The 22023-nt window shown below is 35.9% G+C and overlaps 1 protein-coding gene across 5 annotated transcripts; it reads right to left on the bottom strand.

Moving 5' to 3' along the window:
- Window positions 1-122: 122 nt before the first annotated feature.
- Window positions 123-21545, bottom strand: LOC134845668 (uncharacterized). 5 transcript variants are annotated; one of them, XM_063862702.1, is made up of 22 exons: window positions 20032-21543; window positions 19879-19962; window positions 19722-19807; window positions 19421-19652; window positions 19166-19309; window positions 17856-17959; window positions 17693-17785; window positions 16007-16057; window positions 15723-15916; window positions 14724-14756; window positions 13834-14251; window positions 12994-13100; window positions 12823-12906; window positions 12642-12722; window positions 12282-12399; window positions 11718-11933; window positions 7055-7305; window positions 4016-4090; window positions 1528-1582; window positions 1145-1252; window positions 844-871; window positions 123-306 (listed from the first exon to the last, which is right to left on the bottom strand). In XM_063862702.1, the coding sequence occupies exons 1-21, from the start codon at window positions 20277-20279 to the stop codon at window positions 864-866; spliced, it is 2790 nt and encodes a 929-aa protein (XP_063718772.1). In that variant the 5' UTR covers window positions 20280-21543; the 3' UTR covers window positions 123-306; window positions 844-863. The 5 variants fall into 5 exon arrangements, with proteins under 5 accessions (XP_063718772.1, XP_063718774.1, XP_063718773.1 ...); XM_063862704.1 differs by lacking the exon at window positions 1145-1252 and having other exon boundaries at window positions 20032-21545; XM_063862703.1 differs by lacking the exon at window positions 844-871 and having other exon boundaries at window positions 20032-21542.
- Window positions 21546-22023: the final 478 nt, after the last annotated feature.

The following is a 22023-nucleotide window of genomic DNA, read 5'->3' on the forward strand; positions in this document are numbered from 1 at the left end:
ATTTTGCTATCTGTTTTCGAAAATGTACATTTCGTAAATTTGATGTAGAATTGAAGATAACGTTGTTTCTATTGAAAACACTGATGGTTAAATTCACCAGAGAAACAGGAAAAAAAAGTTGGTTCAATATATCATATGTTTGAATTGGAAAGAAATAATCATGGGCATCAATATAAACCATAACTAATTGAATTTTGACAAAATGCTGATTGTAGTATAGGATCTATTTCTTCATCTGGCGAGTATTTTTTTCTGTTCTTCGTTTTACACCCTTTTAGGGTAGCCCAGAGTCCACAAGCAATTATGCTGAAATAAAGAACAATTCCATCACTTCATTTATAAATAGTTTATTAACTTATTCAGAGATATTTAATTCGGACAAAAATCTATCAAACAATTTCAGTCCGCAATTTGGACGGTTTTGCGCTATGATTCGATTCAATTCCTGGAAGCTAAGATCTCAGCGGATTAAATGACATTTCTACAAGACCATTTAAGAAAAATGTCCACTAACGGAACTGGTAAATATTTGCTAGGCAAGTTACAAACTCCAAGTTCGTTTATACTTTTCTTTGAAATTCAGCTTTTACATTTAGTTGAAATTCATTACGCAATTGACATTCTAAATATACTGATTTATTTCCAAGTAGATCTCCTTGCCCTTCAGCAAGAAAATAGCTCCATAATGGGTCCAGACTAAAGCGAAAATCAACTAAAATGTGAAAATTAAACCTTGAATGTGTTCGAAGTAAAGCTAGAACCGACAAATACATGAAAATGTAACTATCTGTGAATTGATTTCAAGTTGGTATTAGAGTTGAGGAACAGTTATGCGACACTTACAATCAACAGAGCAGATGTTTTCACAAAGCTGCAATAAAATCAGTCCCCAATTATTATCATAACACCAATAAGTTAGTTGTTTTGGTCCCCTAAAATTTATGCATTTTCAGACGGCATATTAATAAAACTTGCATTTTAATAAAACTCATCTTTGCACATTATAACGCCACATTCGGTCAAGTTCAAATGAGTGCCTTCATATTGAGCAGATCTTATTGGCCATTGAAATAGGAAAGTTGTTTTCTTTATGTTAACTCAAATGGCAAGATGGCATACATTGAGCTTGGTTGTAGGGACTTACGGCTGACTTGTTTCAGAAGTTTCTTAGCTTTCTTGGCGCCTGACTTTTTGGAAGGAGGAGGCACCACTGCCATTGGTGATATGTTGTGTACTTTCATGGCTTCTATTTCTAGAACATTCTTGTTGCTACAAACTTTTGCAAACACATTTACAAAAGATCTTCTTCAATTAAATTCGAAAGGAATTTGCCAATCCAAAATCTTCATCTTTAAATGACGTTTGCCATTAATAAGAAACTATGAACCCTGACTACGATATCAGCAAGTTTCTTGTAGGATGAAAATAAACATACAAAATGTGGAATACAAATAAAAACTAGGATCAAAATTAGGAATGAAAAATTCAGTTCTAATTACACGTTCTTATTGTTGACGGAAAGCTTACCTTCGCTTTCTTTTCTTTGCCTTGAACGAAGACTTTGTCTAGCAGTTTCTTCGACCTAAAAAACATCAGATATATAACTTCCTAAAACTAAATAAACTGGCAACTTACTCATTAAAAATCTTTTTTTTTGCTGCTCGAAAACTATGCATGGTTACATCTATAATTTAAGCAATTTATCATTTTCATTTAATCGTTTAGCAAAGAAAAATCAGTGCATACACAAAACAATCCCATACACAACAGTTCGATACAAAACATACCAGGCCACCAAGAATAAATTTGAATACATAGGCGAAGCAGGGCTTCGCACCTTTTAAGATACCTCACAAACATGGCATTGCAAGCAGTGAATTGACCGCTTTAAGCGGAAGCGGCCGGAAAAAAACGGTAAACCAGTTGAAATAAGCGAAAGGGGAATGATTTTTGTAAAAGAGGCAGAAAAGCGCGACTCATTTTCAGAAAAGCGATTATTCACACATAAAAATGTTGCAGAGCGCTTGACGAGTTACTTATTCTCGCCAATTGTCAAAATCAACAACTCACTTCATTTTTGGTCAAATTATCCAGAAAGCATACAGAACTTCGTTTTCAACGCACTTTCTGTGAGCCCTGACACGGGTACTGTCGAAAGATTTTTTTTTCTGCCAGTGGAAACATTCTTTCAAAAAACCGTAGTCGCTTGGGCGCAAAAATTCTCGAGAAACTTCTGTACTTAAAAACTAATTGATTTAATTCAATTAATATTTCCTTGCTTGTTTTCTTAAAAAGCGGAGATCTGAAATTTAGAAAAGCGGTAAAAGCGAAAAGCGGCTTCGAAAAAAGCGGAAGCGGCGAAAAGCGGCTTTTCCATAAGCGGTCAATTCTTTGATTGCAAGCTACCAAACAAAACTTATATTTGATATATTTTTCCTGAAATATTGATTTCATAATATTTTTCAACCCTTGAGAAACTGCAAATGGCCGTTCAAATACAATTGCCTGGATTTGACTAGTCGTCGGGCTATAGAGAAAAAATTACCTTGTCCCGTCCATGGCTAGTGTTCTACATCAAAAGATTCTGAAGTAATCCTATAGTTTGAGACCCTTACGATGACACGATTGAATCGAATTAAAAATATATTAAACTTGGCAATGATGTTGTCTCAAGCCAAGGAATGGGGCACAAGCAGTGATAACCATTTTGAAAAAAAAATAAATTCATTTAAATTTTCAATTAAATTTCAATTTATTAAAAATGTGAAATTATGAGCCCACTCAATTTGAATGAAAAATTTTAATTTGAATCGAACAATTTAAATTGAAAAAAAATTAAATTGCTCGGGCAATATTTGATCCGACGCCAAACTACACAGCTTAGTAATGTAAATTCATTTCATTTTTAACAGTTCCGCCGAAAAGGCAAGCAAACTAAGTTTTCACGATATAATTGATAAGATTTTGCTGCAAATAGATATGCCCAAAAAATTGCTTTCGACTTATTTTTTGAAAATTGCGAAAAGTGCCCAAAAATGGCAGACAAACTGCTAAAAACATTTTCTTGAACATTTTAATTTAAACCAATTTTTATTTTTTTAAATGGACATTACTGGACACAAGCACCAACTTTCAGCATTATATCTGCTGTTGGTTCTTTCAATACTCTTCCATCTCATCTAAGGTACTCAGTCCAGTAACAAAAAATATAACCAAAGCACAGTTGAAAGTGTCAATTAACTCAACGAAACACTGGATTAATAAGTAACACTTTTATTCCGCTTGGAATTCTACACTGAAATTGTGAATACTGGATTAATAAGTAACACTTTTATTCCGCTTGGAATTCTACACTGAAATTGTGAATACTGGATTAATAAGTAAAACTTTTATTCCGCTGAAGAATTCTAAAATTAAAAAAAAAACAGGTAGTTTACGTTTTTTCGCGCATTTGCACTTTCGTAGTTGGGAAGCGAAGTTAGCCTTTTTTGCAAATAAAAATGCATATGAAATTGAATTTAATTCCATAAGTCAAACATACATAAGTGAATTCATAGGAGCATGTAGATGTATAAAAGCAGTTCTGTACTTCTTAGAGCATTTAAAGACTTTCCTAAAAAAAACGAAAAAATCAATACGACCTACGTAAGAGTCTTTACTAAGTTCATTGGGACTTAAATTATGTGATTTATGAAATATGAGAGGGGTTTATAACTTAATGGGGTCTATAAATTGAGGTCGCCTAGAAGAAGAAGTCTTTTCCCAAAGAACTGTCTTTTCCCAAAATGAATCAAATGTTTTTACAACAGCAACCGACTTTAAGATTTCATGCCATTTCATTTTTCATTTGTCAAAAGAGCTTAATTTGAGCTCCGAACTTCACTAGAAATTAATACAAAATCCAAAAAAACGTTGAGACTTCCGGAAAATCAACCGACGAAGTGACATTTTTCCTCGTATTATCGCCAACTTTTAAGTAATGGAGCGTTGAAAGAGTGGTAAAATTTTCCCTTACCTGATGCATTCGGATGAATAGTGACCCTTGTGAATCTTTGTCACGCAATTCCATTTCATATTCGTATTCTGGATTCTGAAAAAATAACAATTTTAAGTTTGAACAAGACTGCTCGTATATCAGGGCAAAGCCCTGAATGTTCCGACTGTCCCTTATTTTATATCGATTAGTTTTTGTGAAAAGAAAATACTGAAAACCTGTATGCATTTTGGACAATTTCAATGTGTAAGATTTTGAGTCGTACGAAACTAATACGACCAATTAGCTAGCCTAAATTCAATTTGGAACGATTTTGTTGTGCGGGATAATTCGCCACGCATAAATAAGTCGCGTTACGCTCTCAACATTATGAATAAACTCTTCAAAGCGCGCATAATTTAGCCCAGAACATGGCAAATTTGGCAATTTTCAAACCCCCAGAACTTAAATAAAACTATCGGAGGTGAATTATCTTTTTACATTTGAACTCAAGAAGTCAGTCGATATCTTGAATGGGGTATAACAACTTTTGCTGAAAATTATCATTTCGATCGGTGATAATTGACGGAATAAAAAAAACCACACCGAGCATAAAACCACACCGAGTTTTATTCGAAAGTCGGAACAACAAGTGTAGCCCCATTCTTGTAAAAGAAGCACAACTATTGAACTAAATGGGGCGTTCCAACAGTGCCGGAGTACAACAGTGCCGGAAAAGGCGGGAAAATTTCAGAATGATTTAAACGCATTCTCTAAAGAGCGGTAAATTACTGACGCTAATTAACAAAAAAAATCACTCCAATTTCGGCGCCAAAATGTCTACAACTGCAAAATAAACAATTATCTAGGCGCCAAAACGATATGTATCACTTAAAATTGTAAACGATCTCCGTTGAATTTTTGATTGCCGCACTTAATAAAATTATTTAAAATTCGTTGAAACTTGTTCCAAATTCTCGGCACTGTTGAACAAAGTTTTCATTTTCGGCACTGTTGAACTATTTGTTTTCGGCCCTGTTGTACTGCCCCAACTAAACACTGCATTAAATAGAAATCTGAAACTGAATCAGTGTTTACAATGGCGACGCGGAGCTGCGAAACATTTGTGATAGATCATAAGTACAGCATAGAAAAACGAAGCGAACGTTTTTTGAAAAGTTTCTACGCAGAGGCAAAGCTGAGCTTCGCACCACTTGCGATACAATAAGTATAGGATAAAAACAGCAAAATACTCAAGAACTATTAAAGAGGACTTCGAACGTTGTTTTGTTGAAGAAGGGACCAAGAAACAAAACAGGAAATCAATAAAAAGTTAAAAAGAAATAAGAAGTCAAAAACCGCTAAAGAGTACATTTGAGCCTGAACAGTTTTTAAGACTTTTTCTGAAAAAAAAATAATCGTGACCTATATAAGAGTCTGAACTACGTTCATCGACTCTTTAAAATGTTGAGCTACTAAATTTCAGGGATCAACCGCACAATCTCCCCCTTCCCTAAAAAACGCACCGTAGAAAGCCCTCCCCAAGCATGTATTAATTTTGAAAAATAATTCTGTATAAAATAAGCATTTCATACAAACGCGCAAATAAAATTGGTTTGTATCTTTTTTATTCGGGATTGCATTTGTATGCTTTTAATTACACAAGCTAATGTTTTAATTCAATTTTTTTAAGCAACACGGTTAATTTTGAACGAATCTAGGCTGAACTCAAAGTTAGCTTGTGAAAAATCCATATCCCCCCCCCTAAATCGATTTGGGGAAGGAAAGATTGTACGGTTGATCCCATTTCAGAACTAACTTTAAAGCCACAACCGTTTATTTATAAAAACAACAATCAATTTTTGCCCTTCAAACGACACAAAAGTAATTTGATTAGCTCGATAAAATATTAGTCGAAACAATTTAGGCCAAACAATGCTTTTAAGCTAAAAAACAATAGAAAAAAGTCAGGGTTAGAAAAACTTCAAATTAAAGGAATGCATGAACAATACTTAGATATAAATTTAGCCGCACAAGAGAAATCCAAATCCGTGATGTGGCAATTAAGCCCAGAAAACTTAAGCAGACAAAAAAATCTGACAATTCAATTTTTCCCGGAAAAAATTTCTCGATTAAATATTGAAAAAACACTGCCTGGCAGGACTGCTTTCGACAACCTGATAAAGGCGGTGAGCGATCTAATTGCTTATATTTTTTACAACAAATCTATCCTGCAGCATAAAACTGATAGTCTGTTCAAACAGCATAAATTGTGACCGACCGCACCAACTCTATACGAAAATTGACACACGTTTTCGAGCGGCAAGCGCTTACACCGTCACCCTTAAACCAACAGTCGGCTTATTGGTTTTTTACTGTTATTCAAATTCTCAGCATGTATTTTCTCAGCCATTTGTATACTGCTGGACCTGTATACTGTTAAGGTTGAATGCTTGTTGCTACGTTTCTGGTCGAGACATCAGAAAACTCACCAATGCCCAGATTTTGGAATTTGACAGACAAAGAGCTGAAATTCATCTTCGAATTACTGTTCATTCAGCTCAAACTATGAGTTCAAGAATTGTCAATAAAAAAGAGCTTCCTTCCTTTGAACCAAATACCTTTGTTGTGACATCATCAGCCCAAATACCTTCAAAACAATTCGAGAGTTCGAATCTGTCGTCTATTTGATGAAACAGAATGAACAAATATTGACTATTTAATTACACGCCGCGACCCATTTGTCTTTTATGACGTTACCTAGCACAAATTCTTTTGTAGCTCATAAGGTCGCATTTCTCAAAACCAGTTTTGTGATAAGTAAACGCAAAGTTAAATTTAGATAACTTAAAATAAACAACCACCCAGAAATCTTTAGGGTTAAATGATTACGTCAACCCCTTAAACTATTCAATATCGACTGTTTGAGCTTTACTCCAATTCGAACGATAGATTCTTAAAATTCTAATATGATGTCAACGACTCATTGTAACTGAGCCAAATTCTAATGGAAAACAAAAGAGCGAATGGTTGCTTTGCCTTAAGCAACAGATTTAAATGGAAAAAAGAAAGAAAACTTACGTCTTCACATAGGGCCATGACCTTGTGGACCAAGTTGGCGCCGTCTGTGTCTTTGGTCAGAAAAATAGCTCTTCCCAAAAAATCATCTCTCAGAGTGTCTTTGTCCATGACCTTGACCTCTATGATCTTGTAGGGGTAGGGAATGATGAGTTTCTCATTCCAGATGGGATCCAATGTTTTGTAGATGACCTCCGTCTTAAATTTTTGTTGGTTTCCGTCAACTGTGATCACACAGAACGGGTCGCTTGTGCCTTAAATTACATCAGCACTAAATTAGGTCCGCACTTAATTTTTTTCGAGGGGCAAACGAACAACAAAATAAGTCAGGAAAAATGACTACACGATTCGAAACCACCTCTAGAATACGCCTTCGCAATTGCGCCATATAGCCTAGTTTTCTTAATTAGTTACCACACCCTCTGCTAAAAAATACCAGTGAAAAATGAAAGCACTTTAATAAAGCGGGTAGAACATGCTATTAAATCGACAAATAACCAACATAGCAAACAGAAAAATGGACTCAAAACTGAAAAAGAAACATTTTGACACTTGTCAATTTCTAAAAAACAATATATCAAATTGAACCTCTCTAAATTTCAAGAACAAATTATGCCACAGAGGCGAAGCGAAGCTTCGTTCCATTTGTGGTACAAAAGAACGCCGTTACATTGAAAAAAAATGAAAACAAAAATTCAAAAACGACAATTATATCTGTTCAGATGAAAAACGTCAATAGAATGTAAAATTCACATCGGACAAAAAAAAACAACTAAGCATAACTAAGTCGAAGATACCTTAGCAGAAACCCTATGAGCCGAAAAAGTTCCCTTCGCCGTCAAAAAACTTAAAATTTATTCACTCGTTGAACGAAACAATATGAGGCCACTGACCCATCATAATATGGGCCGAATAACACGACGGAAAATGAGAAAAAATTTTAAAAACGCAAAAAATTTGAAAAAATAAGGAAAATGAAAAAAAGACGTAATTAAGTCCCATTCATCCTCAAAACACACATTTACACCACCAAAAACTTTTTTTTGCACTTCGAACGTCGCAATATGAGGCCGTATATAATTCAGGGTGGAAACTATAATACCGGAAAAAAACGAAAAGAAAAAAAAGGACTTCAACAAATCGAGTTGGAAAAATTACAACAATCATAAAAACAAATTTCAAATAGGAAAGATTTTCAAAATGCTAGCATGCACAAAGTATGTCCCTTGAGGTGACTTAGTTGCCAAAAGAGGCTTCGAGGAAATTAGTCCCGAAGAGTCCAGTGAAGAAAGTTAATCACGAAAAAAGGACCCATTACATTTCACTTGCTATCGCAAGTATAACACAGAGGTGAGGCGAAGTTCGGCAACATTTGCGATACAACAAAAATATTGCTCTACAAAAAAGTGAATAGACGAAGAGCCGGAAAAGAGGATTTTTTGGAAAATCTAAAAGATATCTTGAAAAATTTAGATTACCCGGCGGAAACTAAGGCAAAAAAAGTCTGGTTAACCACCTGTTGAGCGGAAAACAGACTGTTGATAATTGAATTATGAACTAAATTTCGAAAATTGTTCTCAACCCATACCCTTAGCGTTTTCTACTGAAATAAGGTTTTAGTCACTTATTTACGGGAGAACCTAATGCAGGGAAGATCTAAACTTCATATTCTTGTAATTGAATTCTTCACCTCAAAATTAGCGACAGTTAGGGAAAAGAAAAAATGTTTCCAAAAACTGGTCCAAAATTCAAAAAAACCAACTTTTCCTAAGTCGTTACAGTTTTACTACGAAAACTATAAGCCAGTTGCTTCTATAGGGAAGTGTCTTACACACTGAGACTAAACTGAACCTGAGACTAAAATGCAACCTGAGACTAAAATGAACAACACTTGCACTTTCAACTAAAAAGGAAGTTGCTTACAGCACAAGAAAAAAATCGGTGATGTGGCAACTAAGCCGACAATCTTGGAGCAGATGCCCGTTGAGCCGAAACACAAACTGCTTCGAATTTTTTTTTATGTTTCAAGCCAACCTCCCTGGACCTACAACGAATAATATTTGAACTTGCATTGAAAGTTGCTTACAGGACAAACAAGATTTGTGATGTGGCAACTAAGCCGACGAAATTCAAGCAGCAAAACGGAAGTCCAAGAATTCAATTTTTATTGAAATTCCTTTTTCAATTGCATTATAACAAACAAGGTCTGAAAAAAAAAACAAGATCCTGCCGAGAGTCGAAACTCACACCCTACGATACAAAAGCGACGGATTTAACAGGAGGCCAAGTGGGAAGGAACCTGAAGGTTGTAAAGGTTCAACAAAAAAGCTAATTGAAGAAAAATTAAAACGTGTAAGAATTTGTTTACTGGAAAAAACTTGTTCCCGATCTCTCGCTGTTGTAATAATATCTGACTTTGCCAAGCAAAAACATGACCGACAACGCTACTGAAAAAACTGAATGAGTAAAATTTTGATCCTACAAAATTTCTTAAGTGATGCACGCCAATAATGAGTCTACATAATTGCTAAGTGACGCAAGCCAATTATGACGCATTAGCAGTACCAGTCAATTTGAAAAGAAATTTACCAACTAACATGCCTCACTTTATAGAGCGGACGCATTTTAACTAGTATACGAAAAAGTTCATTGAAAACATGCGACCATGCTGAGGTTAGAACCCTCTTATTTTGCTGCTGGTATCCTTCCCTACCTCTACGCTACAGAACCAGAACGACTTGAAGCTAAAGTACTATTACTAGTAAAACAATAGTGTAAGTTAATATCCTTAGCATTTACTGTACTTAATAGCTGGTTTTTGATCTTATGCATATACTGCAAAAAAGAGCACTTTGAAAAAGAGCACTAATACTTGCGACTTAGGTTGGAAAAAAGTGAGTTCGTAATAACACAAAAGCTTCGCTTGTTTAAATAAAACCCGTGCAATTTCAAAAATTGAAAAAGCCGAAAAAAAAGTACCAAATGAAATAAATTTCATAATAAAAAAAACGGGAAATGAACCCACGGAAATTAGGCCGAAAACCACGAACCCGTAAAAAATCAACATTTTCAAGAAAACTCTTTGAAAACAATTCAACACCAGTAACGGTCTACACCTATTTACTACCTAAATTACGGTAGTATTTTTTTGAATTTTCAAAAAAAATTAGCATCTCTGAAATTAAGCATGGTTGAAATGTACCATACCGACTCATTTGACCACCATTCTGTGCCTTAACTTTTTTTACGGAAAAAAGTATACTACCCAATTCCAATACCCTTGCTTATCGAAATGGTGAAAAATGATTTGCTTAAGAAACTCTTTGAACTTTAAGCAGAATTCATGATTGACATTTTTTTGATGAAATCAACTCAGTTGGGAAATCTGAAAATTTAAATCCACTTTCGAAGTTAGAAGTTGATCAAATTTTTCGTGAGCTCTATATTTTATGTGTTCTACAGTGGAGTTTGTTTCTTTTAACGAAGGAATTAAATTGAACTTGAAAAGAAATCATAAGTAAAACCGCGAAAAATCGAATTTTGGCGTGAACAAATTTTAAGACTTTCCTTAAAAAAATCACCAAGAAATATATAAGATTATTCACTGTTTCTTACTCTAAGTTATTGAAATGAGAAAATTGGATAGATAGGCAAATTTTTTATTCTGTTGGGAAATCTGAAAACATAGCCAACAGACAGTTGGAAGAGTCAATGAAAACAGAAAAAAAAATTAACTAATTTTTTGGAAAAAAACTTCAAGTTTCGAATTCCAAAAAGATATCGCCCTAAAGCTCTTTTATTTTCAGGAACAATTTATTATGAGCGTTTTTTTTTATACAAATTAATCTAATTTGAGACAAAAATGGATTATTAGGAAAAAAAATATATTCCACTGGGAAATCTAAAAAATTAAATTCCACTTCGAAACTAGAAATCGGTGACCTTTTATGCGACAATTCAGCTTTCATAATCGGATAGTGCATTTTGCCTACCTTATAGCAAATGAACTTGAATTGAACTCAAAAAATGCATATAAACCTACGGGTATTCATATTTGCATTTGTAAGTATTAATGCATTTCTTTTGTTATTAGCGCATTTGAAGACTTTTCCTGAAAAAAATCATCATGGCCTACATAAAGTCTGAACTACGTTTATCTACTCTTAACAACTAAAAACTACTTTCGAAACTAGAAGTCGATCACGTTTTTCGTGACCTTTACACTTTTGCAATTCAATGGTGGAAATTGCCCTCTTTTCAGCGACGGAAATGAACTGAACTTGAAACGAAATCAAAAGTCAAACCGCAAAAAAGTGAATTTGAGCGTGAACGAATTCTAATACAAAGCAAATCATCAGAACCTTTAAAAGAGTCTTCTTTACATTCAGCGACTCGTAATTACACAGCTTTTCTAGCTCTTACTACACCCCGTACACTATCTATAAAGAACTGACACACTTATAATCCACTGACTTCCACAAACTCAGCGTTTAAGCACGCACGAGCTTCCATCATTGTAGCGGATTCCCGTAAAACATTTTGAAAAGGAGCGTGAGGCATAGTTAACAAGATCCGCTCCTGCAGTAGACCGCAATTGAACTGGATCTGTTTGAACTCCTCATAAAAACTTGAACTTGAACTCATATTAAGACATGGTGTCTCTCACCTCCTGGGTCTGCAGCTTTGAGTCCAGTTGCCCTCACTATTTGCAACTCCACGTCCTCGTGATCATCCTCCTCTATTATGCCCAGTTGCTTCTCCAGACTGTAGTCCAGGGTCTGGGCCTTGGGTCTGCTGATCACTGAGGCCGTGTGGGGAGCGAGTGAGGAACTGGAACGCGATCTGCTCATGCCTCGTTTGTCGCTTCCACTGTCACACTCCACTAATAACAAAAACAGACACATGAGAAAACAGAGACATGAAAAAAAAATCAAGTCAAAAATGTATTCCATTATTTCCTAGCTCGGAAGATAAGGTGATCCCTACTTTTTTTTAAATATTAACCCCCGGCCCAGATCCCACTTTTCAACCTTTGCCCTTATTTTCATGGGGGAGAGAGATGTCATCCATTTTGCCGCAATCGGACACATCTTGAGGAGGCGGATGACAATTGGACCCCTCCGACCATGACCGAAGCGGGATTCGAACCCCCGACATTGTGTTAACTTGTGTTTTCTGAAGCATTGCTCTTCAAAAAATTAGCTGGGAGTGTATGTATAACTTTGCTTACGTATTGGCTGTAACTGTGGAAATGGATGAAACATGAGAGACACTATGATGAAACCGACAGAGCCCACAGCTCCTGCGTCGTCTCGGAGGTCAAAGCGCTTCCTCTCCCTCACTTCACCCTGAAATAGTTCAAAAAATTATCAGCACTGATAGCTGTAGGGTTTTTCGTGTAGTGGACCCAACTCGCAAAACAAACATTGATTGTTGGTATACTTCTTTGTGCTTGGCATTAATTGGTGAAACTCAAGATGCTTTGATTGACAAACAGAAAATGAGAGGGGAGAGACATTGTGGACAGAGCATGAGAATCGATTGCCTAGTAATTACAGGGAAGTGAGTGCACATATGTATGTATACTCACAATATTGAGTTCAACAGACCCAATGTAGTCATCCTTGGTAGTCATACCATCCCAGTCGAACACTTCGATCAGCAGAGGAGACTAAACAGACAGACAGACACTACGAGGTCATTCATAATGTTCACCGACGACAGCATATTAAGTTTCTATAAAGCCACGAGTCTAGTGAAATGAACCATACCGTAGTGTAGTCTTCGACCATGAAGTCGCAGTGAAAATTCCATATCGGGTTCAACGTTCGCTTTATTGAAGGACTCTGTTTGATCTAAAAAGTACATTCAAAAAGATCAGCAAATAATACTTGGAGAAAAATTGAGAAGCAGCCTGACTGAAAGGTACGTGAAACACTTACTTTGCTGTTGTTGAACCAAATGTTGACGTATGGATCTGAGAGGCCATTCAGGTCCATGGCTGGCAAGTTGTGCCCAGAGTGGACCACAAGACTCACAACGCCCGAGGCTGAAAATTAAAAAGAGAAAGATGAAACATAACGTAAACTTTACTAGGCGACTAAGTCCGTACAATAAATGCTGGAACATTTCAAGCCGAAAAAAGGAATTTGTACAAAATCAGTCCTGATAATATTACAAATGTCAGGAACAAATCAAAACAACGCTTATTTCTGGAGAAAGGACTTGAATCACTGGACAAATCCTCGCAGTCGCAATCGCAATCGCATTTAAGATTCATTTTGAGAACAATTAACGATTGGCACTTTTTTGATAAAATCAACCCAATTGGAGAAAACTGTAGTTTTTATTCCGCAGGAAATCTGAAAACTATACACCACTTTCGAAACTAGAAGTCGATCACGTTTATGGTGACCTTTGCACTTTCGCTGTTCCATAGTGAACTTTACCTTCCTTTCAACAATGGAAATGCGCTTAACTTGAAATCAAAAGTCAAACCTCGCAAAAACAAATTTTAGCCAGAACTTTTCCCAAAAAAAACATCATCACGACCTATATAAGAGTCTGAACTACGTTTATCGACTCTTAAAGAATCGAAACGATTCAATGGATCTGTTATTTAGACAAGTAAGAAAATCTATATTTCGATTTAATACCGCTATCTAATTACAGGCGTAATTATTGAAAAGCTGCTCATCACGATTTGAATGAAAAGCTCATCACGATTGGCATCCGATTTGAATCTAAAAATCAAAATTGAAACTGGTTGACTACGAACTTACAGTCCATAATCGGCTCAGCGACAGACACTGACTTCGCACTCGTCAGTCTGGGAATAGTTCTTTCTGTCTTTTCAGCATTATCTCCTTCAATGCCGTTTTCATCCTCTTGACCTTTTGTGCCATCAATTTCGTCACTGCTCGTCAAAAGTGCGGAAATCGGATCCTCAATTATAATTTTCTCAGTCATCGCCGAAATCTTCCTTATTTTGTCAACAATTGAAAAGGAGCCAAGCTTGTGATACGTCAGTTTGAACTTCAAGTCCGGAATGTCTTTGGAACCCAGTTTCTGGCTCTTGTGTTTGAATGGCTTGATAAGGTTTTCTTTCCCGTCTTCCAGCCCTATTTTGCCAATGTTGACCGAGTACTCAGCAAGCGTGAGTTTTCCCAACATGCTTTTGCTTTTGACTGCTACTATCAGCTGAAACAGTGATAAGAACCATTAAAATTACCTAAATCTATCGAACTAAAAAAACATCAAGGCCCACAAATGATACACACAATAATTGGATTAGACTTTCTTCACGGCATAGCAATTCACATGTTGCATTTAGACGTGACTGTTTAACTGAATAGGGAAAGTGCAACTAATACGAACACTAGCGGGTGAAACTATTCATCTGTGGCAGGGAACGGAGGAGAGTTTTTTGCCGGTCAATTTATGAAACACTACAATCATCATGTGATCGTTTAGTTCACGCTCATTCTAAATATGATTCGTTCAAGTTACGTAGCAGTATTTAGACAACCGCGTATTCAGACACTGTATTAACCAATATCAAATTCATTTCTTCATTGTCTCGATTCTGATTGGTTAATACAGTGTCTGAATACTCGGTTGTCTAAATACAGACCGCACTCCATTCGTTCAGTACACAAAAATAACTGAATACCTTATTACTACTGGGCTGAGCGATGTTCACATCCTAGGTCAAAACAGTTCATTTTTGAAATATCCCCAGCCAATCAAACGTTGATCAAATTTGCTAAAATCATAGAACAACCAAACCTCACCAGTTAATCCCTCACAATCAGATTTAACAAACTGGCCACACTGAAAGTGCCTGGAAGGAGCTATGGATCTCTAACACTTTAAAGAAGGGAGATTCGTTACTATATACAAATTGCACAAATGCTTAGCCCTTGAATTATTTCATAGAGCTAGCAAATCGTTTCTAGGTTCAAAAAAGGGGAATATTTGAAGAGAACCGGAACTATGACACATTGTTTAGGGTAGGCTCTTTTCGACAAACTTCAAGCACTTCAAAGGAGGCCTCACATGGTCAATGGTGGTATCAGAATAAAACCCTATTGGCTAAAATTCGATTTCCAAAAAAAAAATGTCTGTGTCGATACAAATTGGTCTTAAGTTTATGTATTTCCAACTAATATACACGTGTGGCGGTGGAATAGGCACGCTTTTGACCTAATAGGAAGGGCTTAATGAAACTGAGGCTACAAAAAAACGATTACAATTTCTTATAGACAGATTTGTTGTTATAGTGCTAGTTACAACTATCAGGACAAAACAAGCAAAAATTGAAATTTAAAACGCTTTTTTCTCAAACTGGGATGATCTTAGGTGAAAAATAATGAATACAAAACGCTTAAACTTTTAGCAGAATTAATGTGGTGTATAAATTAAATTGCTCTGCGATATTCGGGCCCAGCATTTTACCCCAAAAACGATCAGTTTTGGCTTTCTTTAGTCAATCAAAGTTACATCATATTAATCTGCGGACATTTTGAACAAATTTGTCTTCAAATTTTTTGGCCTACAATCAACCCAATTTGAAAAAAATGCGCTTTAAATTTCAAGTCTTATTCGTCTTGTCCGGATAAATTTAATCAAGACTATTTGAAGTGATTTAGAGAATCAACAAATCTCCCACCTTGTCAGCCTGCAGATTATACACGAGAAAGGCCACGTCTTCGGCCCAGGGTTTGTTGGCAGCTCTAGGATGGGTCAAACTAGCAGATGAGTCTAACTTGACTGAGCACCATATGAGGTCATCGGATTTACAACTGGCTGAATGAGGGTTCGAAACATCTCCATACATTATCGTAACGAACAGAAGACCTTCAGCTGAAACCAAATCAAATCCACGTTTTAACCCATTGGTGGTTTACTTTTATAGCACTTACGTTTTTATAGAAAATAGGTAAAACTGCAGACCTTTAGAAGAGCCGACGGTCCTGACTTCAACTGCGCTACTTTCGACAGCACCTTGAAAAAAAAACAGAAAAAATTTAGCAGGAGCAAAATAAAAACCTTTAACAAGTGAGCATTTTTGACAAAATTACTAATTTACATAGGGGCGAAGCTGCTCTTCGCAAACACTGGCGGGAAAAGAACAAAAACCAGCTCTACAGAAGGAAATACAGAAGTAGATATAAGCCTCGAATTAATAAGCTTTTACTTTTTCGGATTCCAATTTGCGCGACCTTGAGATTAGGCCTATGCCACGGGCTCTTGAAACTTTGCTAACGGTATCCACCAATAAGGCGGCTATAAATGCTAACCAATTGCCAATGTCATGCAGCAACAATTGCACCAATTATAAATAAAACTAGAGCTAAGTGCGGCGTTGAACCTCCGAACAGTAGATTAGGAATCTCACGTCCTTTCAACTGTGCCACGGTCACTTACAGATCCGGAAATACTAGCTACAAATAAAGCAGAAAACAGATGCTATGAAATTTCCAATGCTACAGATCGTTATTATAGCAAAAATGTCTTCAAATGTGCATTTTAATTCCGAGTTAGTTTGCAAAAAAGTAGAGCCATACTAATACACTACACTCGCTAGTATAAACAACAATTAACAAACCAGAATTTAATGCGTTATTATATAAGGATAGCCGGTTCCTGATAGGTATCCTTAGAAAAACAGTATCCCTGGGGCGGTGGGCGTTAAAAACTTAAAAACTAGTTATCTAAGGTTAATTAACAATCAAAACGAAACCAAAATGAGGCTGAAAATCAAAGTTAGTATAAAAACAAATGTGTTCATCAAAGTTGATCTGAATAGTAAAAAAAATCCGATCGGTTTTTCTCGACACTGAGGCAATCTTTTTGCTTTTTTTCGAAATCCGAATCACGACTAAAGGGCTTTAATATGACACCACCCGTGCACCTATGTATGCTTACTTTTAGGCAGTAAATGCATAGGAAAAAAACAGTAGGCTAGATACATTTAGCGTATAGGTAAGGGCATTTACTCTGAGGCAATCGCATATTGAACCCCTTGCTCTGGCAATGATAGCGTAAAACAACTGTCCAGAACGATTGCACAATTAGAAATTGACAATTCCTACAGGCTAGATAGCCTTCGATAGATCTGTGAATCACAGGGAGTGCGGTCTGTATTTAGACAACCGCGTATTCATACTCGTCAGTAAGCAGACAAATACCATAATAACCAATCAGAATCGAGATGAGAAAGCAAATTTACGAAATAAATAATTATTAATTTCTTCCTTGTCTCGATTCTGATTGGTTAACTTATTGAAGAGGCCAGACAAAAGGTCAGACTTATTGAAGAGGACAGACAAGTTATCGATAAATAACACACATGCGAAGCGAACTTCGCAACACTTGGAGGACATCACACAAAAATCATTGCGAGCTACCGGATAGAAAACGAAACGAAAGCCTCAAAATTGAAGAAAAAAAAACTCAAAAAATGCCTCAACTAATTTATTTATCGAATGATGTTCAATTTTTTGAAATCAATTCGAGAAATGCAATGCCCACCTTTAAATTAGCACCGAGACAAAATTAACTCTGTAATAATAAAGCATTGTCAATTTCTTAAAGTTGTTAAAGGGGAAATTTCAGTTCACGATAACGAAAACTAACCAGAAATGGAATCCGCTCGTTGATAGTCACTCTTCCTAGCGACGCCAGGCTCATTATAGAGTGGAATGTAAAATCTGTGAGGGTAATAGAGGTCTGAAACGTTCCACTAGTTTCACTCGGTCATAAACAGTAAAATAAGAATTTTGTATTGAGAGGTACAAACAGTCTGAGAGAGATGTTTTAACGATGGTGTTTATCCAGTCATTCAGCTTCGGTAGTGCCATTACATTCGTGTGCATCGTCATGATTGACATCGAAATTTTAGGTCTGCAAAAAGATAATAACCGTAGACTTCAAGCAAAACAAGAAGCAACAGAACATGCGAAAACCAAAGCCACTTATAAACTCATTAAATTATACTGATTGAGCTACCAGTTTATAATATATTTTTAAAAATTAAAATCATGCTTTTAGGGCGTTATCGTACGGCAAATAGAATTCCGTAGCGTCATTGACATTTAAAAACAATAATATCCAATATCCGGCTGAGAATGTTCCGGTCACCTCTAATTTTACGAAAAATATACAGAGATGTGAAACAGAGAAAGCTAGTTTTGAAAAAAAGCATGCCAGCACAAAAGAGTGTGAAATAAGGATTAGAAAACTTACTAATTGGTAACAAAGTCAAAAATAACCTGATCAGAATCACTTGAAGCCGAAAAAAAACTTCAAAAGATTCAAAAACCAAAAATTTTTCAATCCCCCTCCTCCCCAAAGCACACGCTTTATTCGCTCATCAAAAGACGCATTTTGATGCCACTACGACAATATGAACAACCAACTTGATAAATTACAAACAACTTAAAAAGCAAATGTCTAGTAGGACGGTATTTAAGAAGCTAGCATGCTCAACATATGGCTGATGGAGTATTTCCATCATAAGGTACCAAAGAACCCTATAAAGTACAGGGGTAACTTTACCAGTTCTAGTTTTGACACTTTTGTGATCAAATTTATTTATGGCAAAACTGGCAAGTACTCGATTACAATACCCTAGATGATCGAAGGGGTAAAGAAGTAAAACAGAAGGATTTTTTTCCGATTTGGGCAACTAAAAAATGCGTTTTTTTAACAAGAATTTTTGTTGTTAGTTTGTTAGTTAGTGTGAGGGGACTGAATTGGATAATGAAGAAATAGATTAGAAATGTGGCCTGAAATGGTCAGTCTGAACTATTAGACTAAAAAACAAAAATACGTGCCAACTCAACAACTAAGCCAACTTTTAAAAAAATGGAAATCGAAGTCACAGCCAATTGTGCTTTATTATGATGACACACGTGGCCCCTGTGAGCTTTCCTTGAGGCCCTAAAATTAAGCTTTAAAACCTAAATGAAGCTGAATCTTAGTTACTTCCCGTCGCCCAAGTCACGTGATCACAGCAAACATAAAGACAACCGTCCTATTCCAGTGTTTTTGTCAGCACCGAAATAATCAGTTAACTCTGTCCACTACTATAAAAAGTTAGCAACTAACTGTTCATCGAGGAACATGATGGATGCATGCTTTGCGTGAGGAAACGGAATATTGCGGTCAAATGTGATTCCAACTTGACAGCGACCCGAAAACTTCAGCTTCTCCACATTCACAGTCAGGTTCAAGCCGTACGTCTTCAGTACTCTATCAAAATGAATAGCTATGTCAGAAAAAAATATATATATTTTTTCAAAGAATAAAAATTGATATCGATGGCTTTTTTGCGAAAAAAAAAATCAGAAAAATGAAACTTACTGATCGGGAGCAATAGTTTTTAGATTTCCCACAACTTGGATGAGGAAATCGGGCGAGTTATGTTCGAAGTCGAGCTCCACGATCAATTCGAAAACTTCCTTCTGCATCAACGTTTGCCGCACTTTCTCCAGTACGAGAGTTTCGCTCGGATTAACTGCAAGGTCCGAGATACTTATAGAAGAAATTCGCGGCATTCCACTGCCCAAAGAAAAAGATGACATTTGGAGAGAATCTAAGCAAAAGAAATGAGTGAAGAATAACCCAAATGGTGCAGTCTTAAGCTGTCCAGAAGGGAGGGTACCTAAAAAGACCGGTTTGCAGCTTCTCAGAATCGGATTCAAAACTCCTCTCAGCATGCTGGCAATCTCTGGTTCGGAGAAACGCATCCTAAAAATTCCGAACCAACTATTAGCTTAAGTACATCTATTTGTTCTTGATTAAAGCGTATGAAAGCTAACCATCTGTCGACTATAAGATTTGCCCATTCAACTGACTCGTTGCGAGGATTTTCAATTTGATTGATTTTCCGGCACCATAAAAGGCTAAAGTCAAAATTGCATATTAATAAATGGTGAGTATTTAGGCATAAACAGCAGGCTTCTCATACTAACTCGACTTGATCCTTGACAAAAACATCGACGATTTTGTGCCAGTACTTCGCAATGAGATAAGCTGTTCCCAGACCCCATGCGCAAGAGAATCCAAAATAACCTAGAATCCAAGCCTGGAATGATAAAATAAAAACCTGGGCGCAAAATAAAACGAATGTTAATTCTTGTTCGAAAAAACTCTGTATTTGCGGTTTTTCATAATCCACGGGTTGCTTTGATTTTTCAAAATTTTTCTTTGCGCTGTTCATGATTGATATGCGATATAAGAAATATACATTTCACAGCAATTTGATCAGAGCAGCGAAATTTTGAAAGGTTTAAATTCGATTTCAGCTGAAGCAAACATTAAACTGCAGCACCTATGATTAATTCAGAACGACGTTTGGCAAATATAGCCTATGAAAGTAACGCCAACTGAGCTAAGCAGAGAACAAAATCAACTCTTCAAAATGTAGTTTGAATGGAGGACAATATAGTGCATTCTAGAGCATGCGCTACAGAATAAACTCTTTCTGCCGCTTCAGGCAAAACACAAGGCAGTATAGTAGTCTAGGTAAGCACATTGAGAATAGCTAGGAATAAAACAAAAATTCCAAAGGAAAATGAAAGGAAAAGTGAAAAAAACACTGAAGATGCCATTACTTTGGCATCTTAAAAAGACTGGAGACATTATTCCACGGGGTCTCCGGGGAAATCCATTAGCGAAGGTCAAATATCTTTGCTTGAATTCAGTCTTCTATCTCACACCAGCGAGAGCTGAGATGCAAATTTCGCCCACAAAATCATTTTATGCGTAAAACCAGTCAAAAATATTATTCAACAACCATGCGGTTCCCTAATAAAAAAAAACAAAGACAAATTTAGTACAATTAATTTTAATTTGGCATTGGGAAAGTTCTCTCACCAGCAGAAACAGGCAGCAACGAAATATTGCAGCATCGAATACATTAGGATCTTCTCAAAGTCATCCTCAGAGGCGAAGCTGAGGATACATTGCGTTAGTTTGTGAATAAAAAGAGACGAAAGTCAATTTTTTTTGAAAATTTGAATTTAAAAAAAGCTAAAAAACCGAAACAGCAACATCTGCAAAAACTTCATGTTTGTATTGGATGATGTTCATAAACAGCCTTAAAATTACTGGAAATCATTTACCAAGCGGCAACTAAGCTGACAAAATTTGGGTCGACCCATGTTGAGCCGAAAACAAAAGTTGTCATAAAAAAATTGAACTTAAAATTTTTACCACCCATCCGAACTGACACGAATGAAAAATTATTTTAAAAAATATTTTACCCTCAAAATTACACAATATAAGTTAACAAAGCCAAAACCGTTTTATCGAAAAAAAAGAAAACAAAAATAAACAAAACAAGATTGCTCATTTCAGGGCAAAGCCCTTAACGCTCTGACAGCCCTCTATCGTCAATGACAAGCCGTTTGTTTTACAAAAAAATTAATAAAATAAGAAAATTTGAAAACATTTTTCAATTTTTATTTGTAAACTAGTGTATAGCTTGCACCTCTGGTGCTTCAAACAGAACACCGAATGTGAAAATTGCTTACATATTAGAAAAATAACGAAAAATATTATTAGAAATTTCAGGCAACCGCAAAAATAGGCGGTGATTTAACAAACTTTTATTTAATAACTTTGAAACAAAAAAAAATTAAGAAAATTTCAAAAACGAAGATTCTTTATGTAAAATCAGTAATTTCCTATTTAGGACTCTTTTTGGCTCAGTTATTTGGTTTCACCAGCTGTATATCAGTTTCTGCCATCAATCATTTAATCTAGGATAAATAATTCAAAGAACATGAGAAAAATTTTGAAATAATACGAAAAATAATCGCATTGCCAAAAACTAAAACAATTTCTGAGCAGAATCTGCAGCTCCTGAGAGAACTGCGATATAGCCACATTAAAAAGTTGACAAAATGTATAATTTTGAGGTTTTTCAATTTTTTTTTTCAAAAATCGTGAAAAGACTTCAT

This window comes from Symsagittifera roscoffensis, chromosome 5 (genome assembly GCF_963678635.1).
Source record: "Symsagittifera roscoffensis chromosome 5, txSymRosc1.1, whole genome shotgun sequence".
NCBI classification, from domain to species: Eukaryota; Metazoa; Xenacoelomorpha; order Acoela; family Convolutidae; genus Symsagittifera; species Symsagittifera roscoffensis.